This window comes from Pyrus communis, chromosome 11 (assembly GCF_041283825.1).
Source record: "Pyrus communis isolate YQ-2024b chromosome 11, ASM4128382v1, whole genome shotgun sequence".
Lineage (NCBI taxonomy): Eukaryota > Viridiplantae > Streptophyta > Magnoliopsida > Rosales > Rosaceae > Pyrus > Pyrus communis.
This window is the reverse complement of record NC_142575.1, coordinates 2628223-2641079: the sequence shown is the minus strand read 5'-3', so window position 1 is coordinate 2641079 and position 12857 is coordinate 2628223. Positions and strand designations below refer to the sequence as shown.

The window sequence follows — 12857 nt, the reverse complement described above, 5'->3', positions numbered from 1 at the left end:
CCATCTTAGCACCCCAACTGTCCATCTTCTTCTTCTTCTTACCAAAAAAAAGTAAAACACCACCTGCATTGCAATCTGTATGTACTTGATCGTGCTCTATTCGCTGAGAGATGAATCGATACCAAACTCTATTTTCATGGCGGCATCCCACGAAATCTGCTACTTCCTCTGGTGAATCAGTACCATCTCTCAGTAAACACCGCCATCTCATCACTGGTCTCGGAGCTGGTCAACTTTCTGTTGTTTTTGTATCTACTCTTTCCCGTCCTCCTTACTATTTAATTCTTTTTCCTACTGACTGATGATTCCCTTTTTCTAATCTGTTTTGACATCTCTACTTGTTATATTAATTAATCAGGGTATTTCTATTTTTAAAGACACTGAAACTTGTGTTCAAATGAAACTATCAGGTTCTGGCACTTGAATACGATGCTATTTCATATTTTCGTGGTGCATCTCCGAGTATGAAGTTCCTATCTATTTTGGTTCATGGTGTGTGGTTGCTTAAGTTTAACAGGGGGTTAGCGTTTGTTCGTGGTGTATGAGTATCTAATATGGTTGTTTGGAGTGTTGGTTGTGTAACTTCATACTTCTTGTAATTTTGTACAGATGAAAAAATAAATAAAGATATGACTTTGGAATAAAAATTATAATCCTTAAATTTCCTCATCGAAACGCGGGGTAAGCGTAATTAGCTAAGTACTTGCAATCCCTGCGGGTTCTTCTTCTCTTCTTCAAGAATTGCAGAAGTTGACATAACTATGAAATTTATAGAACATGTGTACCATGATAACCAACCGAATACTTCAACTTCTTTATTCCCCTTATTTTGCACTGATGTTTTCGATAAGTAAATCTTTTCCGAATGACAGAAAAGACGAATAAATACATCTTCCTAGCCTAAAATTCAGATATCTTGAAGGCTCTAAACAATGATGAACATGAATTGAACTACTTTGTCATCTCTGATAGTGCATGACAACAATAGGACTCCTGACATTGTGCTTCCCATCCATCCAATTTAACTCTCCAAATACGTAGTCTTCAGGCCCTTGAACCTTAGGCTTCAGAACAACCTTGAACTTCTTCTCTTCGCCACTGCTCTTGAATTGCAAGGTACTAGGCTTAACTGTAACAGAAACTCCCACCGGTTCCTTAATACGAACTACATATGTGCCTGGAGAGCCGACGTTCTTAACCCTTCTAGTCACGGTCACTGGCGTGTCACGGAGATTGGGAACTGTTATAGAAGGATAGTTAAAATCAGAAAGACTATATGCCTTGGAACATTTGTGTGGCTCTTTAGCAAACACTTTGAGCAGCGTTGCATTGTAGCCACGAGCGCATAAGAAGTTTAAGTAATCATCGGTAGTTAGGTCATAAACAAGTCCAGGGTCCATTGCACGGTTTGGTTGAACATGTCCTGCACCATAAGCAAACGGTGTTGCTCTGGCCTTGGATGAGTCCAGCATTGTGCCCTTGCTGTTATCTCGTTTTCTTGCTGCAGAAGGAACCAACGAATAAACTTAACCATTCGAACACAAGTGTGACAAAATTATGGTGCCTTAAATCAGAAGGGGAAACTTGTACCGGTGGTCATGATTGCAGATTTAATAGCTGCAGGGCTCCATGTCGGGTGAAGGGTTTTCAAAAGACCGACAATTCCAGATACATGAGGGCACGACATGGAAGTTCCGGATTGTGTATTGAAAGATACACGCCGGTTATCGAACTTCTGACCAGTTGGCCCGGTTGCTTGAGTATAAGCAGCAATTATACTCACTCCTGGCGCTGTGATATCAGGCTGATGTGCAAACAAGAATAAGTTAGATAGACTAATTTGAAGAAGCCTTGTACATAATAATTTCAAAGGAATACCTTAAGGATTGACTGCTCAATGGCGTTAGGTCCCCTCGAAGAGAATGAAGCCATAAATGGAGCTGGCTTTGTTCCTTGTTCCGTCTTTACACGATTAATGTAAGCCATAGGATTCCTGATGGATTTTCATTGAATGAGAGGCTAGAATTAATCATTAAATTTTCAGATATAAAAAAACACGTAACGAAAGATCAGTATATGTACTTGGTCGACTTCATGTAGGCAAAGACAGATTTTCCGTCAGAATAATTAACGTGTGAAGCCGGAAGCAAGTGAGGATCAGCTATGATTTCATTCCCGCTTAGCTTATCATTAACCAAAATCATACCAACAGCGCCTGCAAGAATAGCTTGTTGACCCTTGTCGGCTCTTGGATTTTGCCCTCGAACGCAAACCAAAATTTTCCCCCTTGCCTTCTTTTTATCGAGGGTTCCAGGTTTGCAGAGATGGCTGAAGAAGTTCGAGAAGATACAGTTAATGTACATTATGAACGGCATATCATTGAAAATTGATGTTACTCACGCTTCAGAACCAGACGCATTAGCAGCTTTAGCATCGCATGCACTTATCAATGGGTAGAACTTTTTAGCTGGCAAAGCTGCAGAGGAAAGACTTGCTCCCTAGTAACAGACGTTGGAATACTATCAGTACAGCGAGAAGAAATTTCATACTTGTAAAGGATTTCATTTCAAGTACAATGCCTAAAAGAATATGGTAAGGATGTTAAACTGTTCGTGTTGTAAATCAATGTGATTTCTCTAGGATTATTCATGATGATGAACAGACTAACAGCGATTAGGGTTAATTGTTTACATAAAACTGTGTATTTGCACAACGACTACCATATCATGTCATAGATTAATGTGACCCCTGTAGCATTACTCGTTACAATAAACACACGACTAGCGATTAGGGTGTTAGATTTATATACCTTGAGATGCTTCTTGTTGCCAAGAGTAACATAACTGGTGAACTCGCGATCAATTGTGCTAGCTCCAACTGTGAGCATCCACGGTGACACATTCGACACTGACCCAGGAGTAGGACCTGAATTCCCAGCTGAGCTCACCACGGTAATCCCCTTCTGAACAGCATGGAAGGACCCTATTGCAATCCCATCACTTAAAAACTCCGCAGCTGCACCACCAAGAGACACCGAGAGCACATCAACACCGTCATTAATTGCAGCTTCAAATGCGGCCAAGATGTCTGCATCGAAGCACTCGTTGCCATTGATTGGAGGCCAGCATACTTTATACGCAGCCACGCGAGCTTTTGGGGATCCACCCTTTGCAGTGCCATTGCCATTACCGAAAACACTTACTCTAGGAACAAAATTACCACCTGCCGTTGAAAGGGTGTGTGAGCCATGACCGGAATGGTCACGAGCGTTGGGCTGGATGGACTTGGCTGCAGTGGAGTTAACCATGGAAGCATACGCGGCGTATCCTTTGCTGAAGTACCTTGCTCCGATCAGCTTCCTACATAGGTGTTAATCCGAATTAATTAGCCATTATCGCCTAGTTAAACAACAGCATTAACGAAATTAAATAACGATGTGATGTGCATTAAGCAAATGAACAAAACACAGCAACAGATCTAAATATGATATTAACTGGTAAATAATTGTTTAATTGGATTAGATTAGTTCAAACCCAAATGATTTTGTATGATACAAACATTACTAGCATAGTTGGTATTACGTCTGCATGTGATGCAAATGTACAAAATAAACAATGATCCATTTGACTTATTTTCCAGTTTTATTGGGTACAGTTGGCCAAACAAAAGCTCTAAATGTGGATATAAGTGAGGAAATTGCTTTTCTTGTCATCTAAACATTTTCTTTTGATGACGCCCAAAACATATTTTTGCAATCACAATTCCAAAATATTCTTGCCGTCCAACCTGGAGAAATTTTGTAGTGTGCCCAAACTATGGAATAATACACTACATGTTATTATACAAGTGGAATAACATTTCAAAAATAAAACTTTCTTCAACATTTTTAATAACATATAATGAATTCTTTGTTCTGAGTACAATAAAAAGTTTTTCTCCAACATGATATGTGATAAATTGCTAAAATATATACAATATTGGAAAAAGAGGTGGGAGACACAACTTTAGGGAACTTTGTACCAAGGACCCACCTTTGTTTTCAAACTTTATATTAAAGTTCGCGTTTTAGATAGATGTAGCCCGACAATTCCCAACGTATGCTATTTCACTTTTCAAAAGTCAATTACTCAATCACTTTCCACGTGAATGAAAGCTGTTCCTAAGTAGTAGAAACCAACATATTGGTGAGAACCTATCCTACATTACTCGGGCAAGTGTTTAATAAGTGAAGTGCTAAGAACAGCCGTTCACTTGCACATAGTTTAAACAAGTGCCTAATAAGTGAAATATCAAGGCAGGTCATTAGCGCGCGCACATTAAGTGGGCAAGTATTTAATGGACAACGCTAATGATAACTGCTTGCATGAATGAGTAATTTCTAACTGTTTATGCAATAAGGCATCAACATATATTAGCGGTCAGTAGTCGTCCGAATAAGAGACGGACTTGAGTACGATTCAATTACAACTTTTTGGTATTTTCACCTTACATATCAAGATTCTAAATTAACTGAATATACAAATTGGGACCAATGAACCCTTAAAACGATGTAATCTACTTAAAAAAATGAAGTCTCTGAGAAAAAAGAGCAAGGAGTGGAGAAGAGAATGGACCTATTGCAACGAGAACCATCTTTGGTGTCCAGCTGACAGATTCCACGCCATTTAAATGGGATTGGTCCCATCCCTTCATCGCTAAAGCTCTTTGATTCCGGCCAAACACCTATCACAAAACCAATAAAGAAAACATAGCACCCAACAAGAAAATGTCAGAAAGCATGATTGACAAATGACTAGTGTTGCCCACCAAATAATATGCTATACATAATGGAAAATTACTAGAACGCATGGAGAAAATATGCCAAAGAAAAGAAATATTCAGAAATAAAACTAGTTATAAATTTTTATTCAGGAATAGAACTAAAAGACCTTAAATAGACAATAATCGTATATAAATTATAAATTTTGTATCAATTTCTTGTCTGTTTAGAATATCCTTCCAATTCTATTTTAATTAAAATTCTACAGCCAAATTAATTTGTTCATATTTCCGAGAAAATTCCAATGATGAAGAAATTAGAAGCACAATCTCGACTGATCTGCATTTCTTACTGCAGTTAATTTCTAACAAATAAATTCTCTTTTTGTAGTGAAGTAAAACAAAAAAGGATTACATTTGGTTTGTTTATAATTCAGAGAATTTGACATCAACTTGCAAAATGCTTTAAAATATGAAAGTGGTTTGGTCAAAATCATTATGGTTAGGTCAAAAATCATTTGGGTTGGTAGGTTTTTAAAAAATTATAACATTTGAACCTAAACTATCATATATCACTTCCCTGAACTTTTATATAATATGAAAAACGTTGAACTAATGTGGTTAGTGTTGTGCAAACCCGGATAGCACCAAATCTATTTTGGAACCAACTCAAGCTAACCCACAGGAAATATATCAAATAAAATGCAAGAACAAAATATAAAAGACACCAAGATTTTAACGAGGTTCCTCCACAGTCAGTGTAACTGGAGTACGTCCTCGGAGCAGTAGGAGCTCACCCAATAATCCACTATCAACCAAATGGGAGTTTACAAAGTGTTGACAATCTCTCAACCCAAAAGCCCAATACACCCAATAGCTCTCACACACCAAAGAAACAAATAGAGAAAGAAATATAATGAATAATTTCTTCTCTATACATATAGCTCTCGGCTATTACAACAACACCTACTTTGGTGGATGATTACTAACCAATTGAAGCAGCAACTTGTTCTTCTTTTTGGGCTGACTGCAAGACTCCCTTGCTCTCTGCAAAACTCTCTGCAAAACTCTATCTTTTCTCTTTGCAAAAGGAGCTTTTTTTCTCTCACTTGTTTCCTACCAAAACCGAAATGAATGAACTCCCTAGCTTTGAACCAATATTTCCTTTTCTTTTAGCCAACACTCACGGGTGTTTAAGAGACAACAAAACATCTTTTCCCATTTTCCTCCCCAAAATAAGGAAAGGTGTTTCCACCTTTGGATTGTTAATTCTAAAGAATGGCCACTTGGCCACTTATTCAACAATCTCCACCTTGGCCAAGTTCCGAAAAACGTCATGATAAGCCAAACAACACAATTAACACACAACATCACTCCCAATCACTAGCAAGAGAACAACTCATGCCGAGCCAATTCTCCAAAACTCCTACTGCTCAACGCCTTCTTTATATAGGCAAAATGTGAGCCAAGTTCAAGCAATGAACAAACTTGGCTACACCAACAACCTTAGTCAACATATCAGCGGGGTTGTCTTTAGTTGGAATCTTCTGGAGAATGATTTCTCCTTCACCAACAACTTCACGAACAAAGTGATAACGCACATCTATGTGCTTGGTCCTCGCATGATGAACCTGATACTTAGCCAAATAAATGGCACTCTGACTATCACAATGCACCTCCACCTGCTTCTGATCAACCCCCAAATCTCTAATCAGCCCATGTATCCAAATGGCCTCCTTTATAGCTTCAGCAACTGCCATATATTCAGCCTCTGTAGTAGACAAAGCAACAGACGACTGCAAAATGGACCTCCAACAAACTGGCCCTTTAGCCATAGTAAACACATAGCCTGTAGTAGACTTTCTTCCATCCAGATCACCTGCATAATCTGAATCAACATAACCAACAGCAAAATGACCAATACCAGAGTCATCCCTCTCAAAGCATAAACCAACATCTCGAGTACCATGGAGATACCTCAATATCCACTTAGCTGCATTCCAATGCTCTTTACCAGGATTATGCATATATCGACTCACCATGCCAACTGCATGAGCAATATCCGGTCTAGAGCATACCATTGCATACATCAAACTACCAACCAAATTTGCATATGGTATATTTTTCATTTGTAGCTTCTCTTGATCAGTTTTAGGACATTGTAGAGAACTCAATTTAAAATGAGGAGCCAAAGGGGTACTAACCGGTTTAGTTGAATCATGAACTCCAAACTTCCGAATCAACTTCTCAAGGTATTGTCTTTGATTCAAACAAACCAAACCCTTCTCTCTGTCTCTAGTGATCTCCATGCCAAGGATCTTCTTTGCTTCACCAAGATCCTTCATCTCGAACTCATTCTTCATTTGATTCTTCAATTTCTCAATCTCTTCAACATTCTTTGAGGCAATCAACATATCATCAACATATATCAACAAATAAATGAAAGACCCATCTTGCAACTTCTTGAAGTACACACAATGATCATATTGACTTCTAGAATAATTTTGGCCTCTCATAAATTTATCAAACCTCAAATACCATTGTCTTGGAGATTGCTTCAAGCCATAAAGTGATTTCTTCAACTTGCAAAACAAATTTTCTTTCCCTTTCACCATATATCCATCCGGTTGACACATATAGATCTCTTCATTCAAATCACCATGTAGGAAAGCCGTTTTCACATCGAGTTGCACAAGCTCAAGATCATATTGTGCAACAAGAGCTAACATAATACGAATTGAGGAGTGCTTCACAACTGGAGAAAATATTTCGTTGTAGTCAATGCCCTCCTTTTGTGCATACCCTTTAGCAACTAATCTTGCTTTGAATCTTACATTGCTTTTCTCATCAGCATCTTCCTTCTTGGCATACACCCATTTGCAACCAATAGCTTTCTTACCCTTAGGCAATTTAGCTAACTCCCAAGTTTTGTTCTTCAAGAGAGAATTCATCTCATCACCCATGGCATTGCACCACTTCTCCTTTTCCTCACTCTCAATGGCTTCTTCAAAATTGGATGGAATCTCATCAGTGATAATAGGAAGAGCAAAAGCAACATAGTCACTATACCGAGCTGGCTTGGTAATTTGTCTTTTTCCTCTGTTCTTGGCAATAGATTCTTGAGGTGAAACTTGCTCTTCAACTTGAATAGAATCTTCAAGTTCAACTTCTTCAACATCCTCATGGTCTCCCACTTCTTCACTTGTAGTGGCTTCGACATCAGCGGAAATAGGATTTGAAGTACTAGAGGCAACTTTCTCAAGCTCCACCTGTTGGATATTTTTCACATTCTTTTCAGAGTCTCTGAACATATTTTCTTCATCAAATGTCACATCTCTGCTGATTACGAGTTTCTTCATCTCCGGGCACCATAACCTGTAACCTTTGACACCACTACTAAAACCAAGAAAGATAGCCTTTTTGGCTCTAGGATCAAGTTTATTTTCAGTTACATGAAAATAAGCAGGTGAACCAAAAATACGAATATAATTATAATCATTAGAAGGTTTTCCAGTCCATACCTCCATTGGCGTCTGACCCTGAATAGCAGCTGAGGGTAATCGGTTGATGATGTGACATGCATAAGTAACTGCCTCTGCCCAAAACGACTTGCTCAAACCCGACTGAGACAACATGCATCTAACCTTCTCAAGCAAGGTTCGATTCAATCTTTCTGCAACTCCATTTTGTTGTGGAGTTCCCTTGACACTGAAATGTCTTACAATCCCTTCTTCTTTGCAAACTTTAAAGAAAGGGTCGGATGTGTATTCACCACCATTATCCGATCTCAAAATCTTAATCTTTCTCCCAGTCTGGTTCTCAACCATTTTCTTCCAACCCAAGAAAATACTCAACACCTCACTCTTGTGCTTCATAGTGTAGACCCAAGACCTTCTTGAATAATCATCAACAAAGGTCACGAACCAATGTCTACCACTCAAAGAGGGAGTCTTTGTAGGACCCCAAACATCCGAATGCACATAATCAAGAATGCCCTTCGTCTGATGTACAGCAGTACCAAACTTCACTCTAGTTTGCTTTCCCAAGACACAATGCTCACAGAAATCAAGCTTACAAGTCGTGGCACCTTTTAGAAGACCTTGTTTCACAAGCCCTTGTAGAGCTTTCTCACCGGCATGGCCTAATCTCATATGCCACAATCTAGTAGTATCAGAATCGGATGTGCCCATATTTTCTGAGACTACAGATGCTTCACCTGTCACAGTGTTTCCTTGCAATAAATACAAATGGCCACTTCGAGGAGCTTTCATCACAACAAGTGCACCATAAGTCACCTTCAATGTCTGCCCATCTGAATGAAACCTGAAGCCCTTGGCTTCCAAAGTTCCCAAAGAAATAAGATTTTTCTTCAAATTCGGTACATACCGAACACCTGTCAACTCTTTAACCATGCCATCATGCAACTTCAAACGAACTGTACCAATCCCTTTTGTTGTGCAAGGATTGTCATCTCCCATGAACACAACACCACCATCAAACTCTTTCAAGCTTGAAAACCAATCCTTGTGAGGAGTCATATGATGAGTACAACCCGTATCCAACACCCACTTAGTAGCACAATCAAATGATGAGGAAGTGGTTAAAGCAAAATCAGAAAAATCTGTTTCAACCTCAGCAACATTAGCTTCAGAACTTTCTTTGCCTTTGGTCTTCAATCTAGGACAATCTTTCTTCCAATGGCCCTTATTACGACAAAAGGCACATTCATCCCTTTCCAAAGGTTTTCTACCTTTAGAGTTTCCTCTAGGTCGAGACTGTGATTTTTTCCTGCTAGAAGAGGATCTCCTCTCCGATGATCTACCTCTAACAAATAAAGCTTCAGAGGTACTATCATGATTTTTATCTCTATGCCTCATTTCATAATTCATCAAGGCATTTGACACATCTTCAAATTTCACAGTTTCTTTACCATGCATAATAGTGGTAACAAAATGCTCATAAGAGTCCGGCAAGGAATTCAACAATATTAAGGCCTTATCTTCATCCTTAATATCCTCATCTAAATTTAACAAGTCGGCAATCAACTTATTAAAAGCATCAAGGTGTCTAATCATTTTTGTACCTTCTTTGTATTGGAAGCGGTAGAGCTTTTTCTTCAAGTGTAGCCGGTTCTCTGCACTCTTCGTCATATACTTGTCTTCCAATTTTTGCCACAACACACTTGCCAAAGTCTCCCGCATCACAAAATACTTCTGAGTTTTTGCAAGGCACAACCGAATTGAAGAGCAAGCCCACAAATTTAATTTCTCCCATTCCAGTTTCGACATAGCTTCAGGCTTCTCTCCCAAGGCGGCAAGAAGATCTTGTTGAGCCAACACATCTTTAACCTCACATTGCCACATCCCGAAGTTGTTTGTGCCATCAAACTTTTCCACTTCGAACTTTGCATTTTGCACCGTAGTTCTTGCAAACCCGGAGCTGCTTCCAAAAGGATTCTCATCTTGCCCGTCTGACATCTTTGGCAACTAGACAGTACCCAAGAGCAACCAGTGCTCTGATACCAATTGTTGTGCAAACCCGGATAGCACCAAATCTATTTTGGAACCAACTCAAGCTAACCCACAGGAAATATATCAAATAAAATGCAAGAACAAAATATAAAAGACACCAAGATTTTAACGAGGTTCCTCCACAGTCAGTGTAACTGGAGTACGTCCTCGGAGCAGTAGGAGCTCACCCAATAATCCACTATCAACCAAATGGGAGTTTACAAAGTGTTGACAATCTCTCAACCCAAAAGCCCAATACACCCAATAGCTCTCACACACCAAAGAAACAAATAGAGAAAGAAATATAATGAATAATTTCTTCTCTATACATATAGCTCTCGGCTATTACAACAACACCTACTTTGGTGGATGATTACTAACCAATTGAAGCAGCAACTTGTTCTTCTTTTTGGGCTGACTGCAAGACTCCCTTGCTCTCTGCAAAACTCTCTGCAAAACTCTATCTTTTCTCTTTGCAAAAGGAGCTTTTTTTCTCTCACTTGTTTCCTACCAAAACCGAAATGAATGAACTCCCTAGCTTTGAACCAATATTTCCTTTTCTTTTAGCCAACACTCACGGGTGTTTAAGAGACAACAAAACATCTTTTCCCATTTTCCTCCCCAAAATAAGGAAAGGTGTTTCCACCTTTGGATTGTTAATTCTAAAGAATGGCCACTTGGCCACTTATTCAACAGTTAGGTCAAATACTCATGCAACATCTATTGGTGCAGAAATATATCAAGGAAAGCAATGAATGTGGTCGATTTTACACTTCAAATAGTACAATTTAACCTAAATTGTAAAGCAACAAAATAATTAAGATTACCAGTATCAAGGTTTCCGATAATTGTATTTGCACCTAACCGTGCCTTCTTCCAAATAGAGCCAGCCCGGATTTCGTCGTTTTCTTCCAATTGAAGAAAATCCCATGAACGAGTTGTGTGTAGTGTTCTTCCTCTGTTTGGGAAAACAGACACAACATTTGGATCCTCTGCAGTTCACAGAAAATGCATTGTGAAAAAAAAAAAAGAAAAAAAGAAAAAAAGAAAAGTAACGTAGGAAAGAAAAGGAAGCTGCAAATAGAAATATTACTTGCAATCTGAGCAGCCTCCTCATCATCCAAAATTGCAGCAAAACCATTGATATTTCTCGTATATGAGTAAAATATTGATTCCTGTGCCCTTTCATTGCTGTTGAACAAATTGGAACAAATGAAAAAAAAAATCCAACGATATTAGCATGGGGAGAAAATTCAAACCCTACACAGAATGCATATACCTTCCCAAAACTGTTCCAAGAAGATTGTAATGAGAATTTGTCACGCTATCGAGATCGGCGGACAAAGGGTCCAGAACATGAGGACCTGCTCCTAAGTACACAATGTAAGACTGAAACAAAGAAATCATTTCAAGGCCATTAGTGAAATTTGACCAGACCGAAACTTCAAAAACTTAATTCGGCGAAATGAAAGAATGCAATGCATGCATACACTTTTGGCAGCATGTGCTGGAATATGAAACAAGGAGATGAGAAGAACTGAGAGAAGAAAAGAAGGGAGAATTGAATTTCCCATCTGCCAATATTTTGTAAAGAGAAGAAGTGTGCGTAGAAAGAGGCTCTTCCTTCTCCTGTTTTTAAAACTCCGTTTTTGCCTGTTTTTGGAAGCAAAAATTGCTTCCTCCTTCTGCATTAATAACGGAAAGTGGTGGAATTTCCTCCAATTTGAAAGTTACCTTTTAAGGGAATTTGAGTAATTTTGGGGAGATATAATTAAAAAAAAAAAAAACATTGCAAACAGTTTTATTTATTTATTTTATCTGGATATATGGTTGGATGAGATTTCGAAATTTTTGGTGTAAAAATCAGTGGTCTCAAAAAAGGGCAATTGACTATTTTGCAAATAACTATGTTCTCCATTAGTCAAACACTATTTTGCTGGATTATATATGAAGTTTGAGATTGTGATTGAATTTGACAAGAAATTAAGTACAAGAAATCAGTATTTACTATTTAGCATCAATTAATCTGCTTTTTTGGGTTTTTTCCCCTGTCGTTTGAGGAATTTCAGTCAACTAATGGCCAAACTTCTGCTTTGAGTGCCACTCAATATTATAGTATGATAATATTCCTCTTCGATGAAAGTGAGGTGGTCTTAGGTTTGAATCTTATGGATGGCGAATTTGATACCAAATTAGGCTGCTTATTGTGTGACTTAACCGAACTCCCCCTTTCTTTAATGTAAAAATATCGATATACTAAAAGAAAAAGAAAAAACACATCTTCTGCTTTGGGCAATGCAAACCTTCAACTAGGTTTGCCAAAATAGATAAAAACGTCTTCGTCATTCTGATATAAGGATAAAGTAGTCCAGTTTTAGACAAATGAGAGTTTATGATTGCTGCATGACACATCATGAGGCTCTCAAGGATCCTCTTGACCATTAGAAATTTAGAATTTAGATTAGCCCTTTCTTTTTTGGAAGAGCAACGATAGAATTTCATTTAGAAAAAGGTTGAGACTACACCATACAAGCACAAGAAGGGACACGAAATTGCCCTCACACAGATCAACCTTAACATTCAATTACA

The 12857-nt window shown here is 38.4% G+C and overlaps 1 protein-coding gene and 1 long non-coding RNA gene across 2 annotated transcripts; one reads left to right on the top strand and one right to left on the bottom strand.

The window, feature by feature from the left end:
* The first annotated feature begins 119 nt into the window (after window positions 1-119).
* Window positions 120-647, top strand: LOC148692672 (uncharacterized). Its single transcript, XR_015952910.1, has 2 exons — window positions 120-248; window positions 411-647. It is a non-coding gene; the product is annotated as an uncharacterized LOC148692672 (long non-coding RNA).
* A 140-nt stretch (window positions 648-787) lies between these two features.
* On the bottom strand, window positions 788-12232 carry LOC137743216 (subtilisin-like protease SBT5.4). The gene is made up of 11 exons (XM_068483100.2): window positions 11759-12232; window positions 11548-11657; window positions 11362-11459; window positions 11096-11260; window positions 4614-4722; window positions 2810-3359; window positions 2401-2498; window positions 2083-2328; window positions 1879-1993; window positions 1591-1804; window positions 788-1501 (listed from the first exon to the last, which is right to left on the bottom strand). Exons 1-11 carry the CDS (start codon window positions 11957-11959, stop codon window positions 960-962), a joined length of 2448 nt encoding a protein of 815 aa, XP_068339201.2. The 5' UTR covers window positions 11960-12232; the 3' UTR covers window positions 788-959.
* Between the last annotated feature and the right edge of the window lie 625 nt (window positions 12233-12857).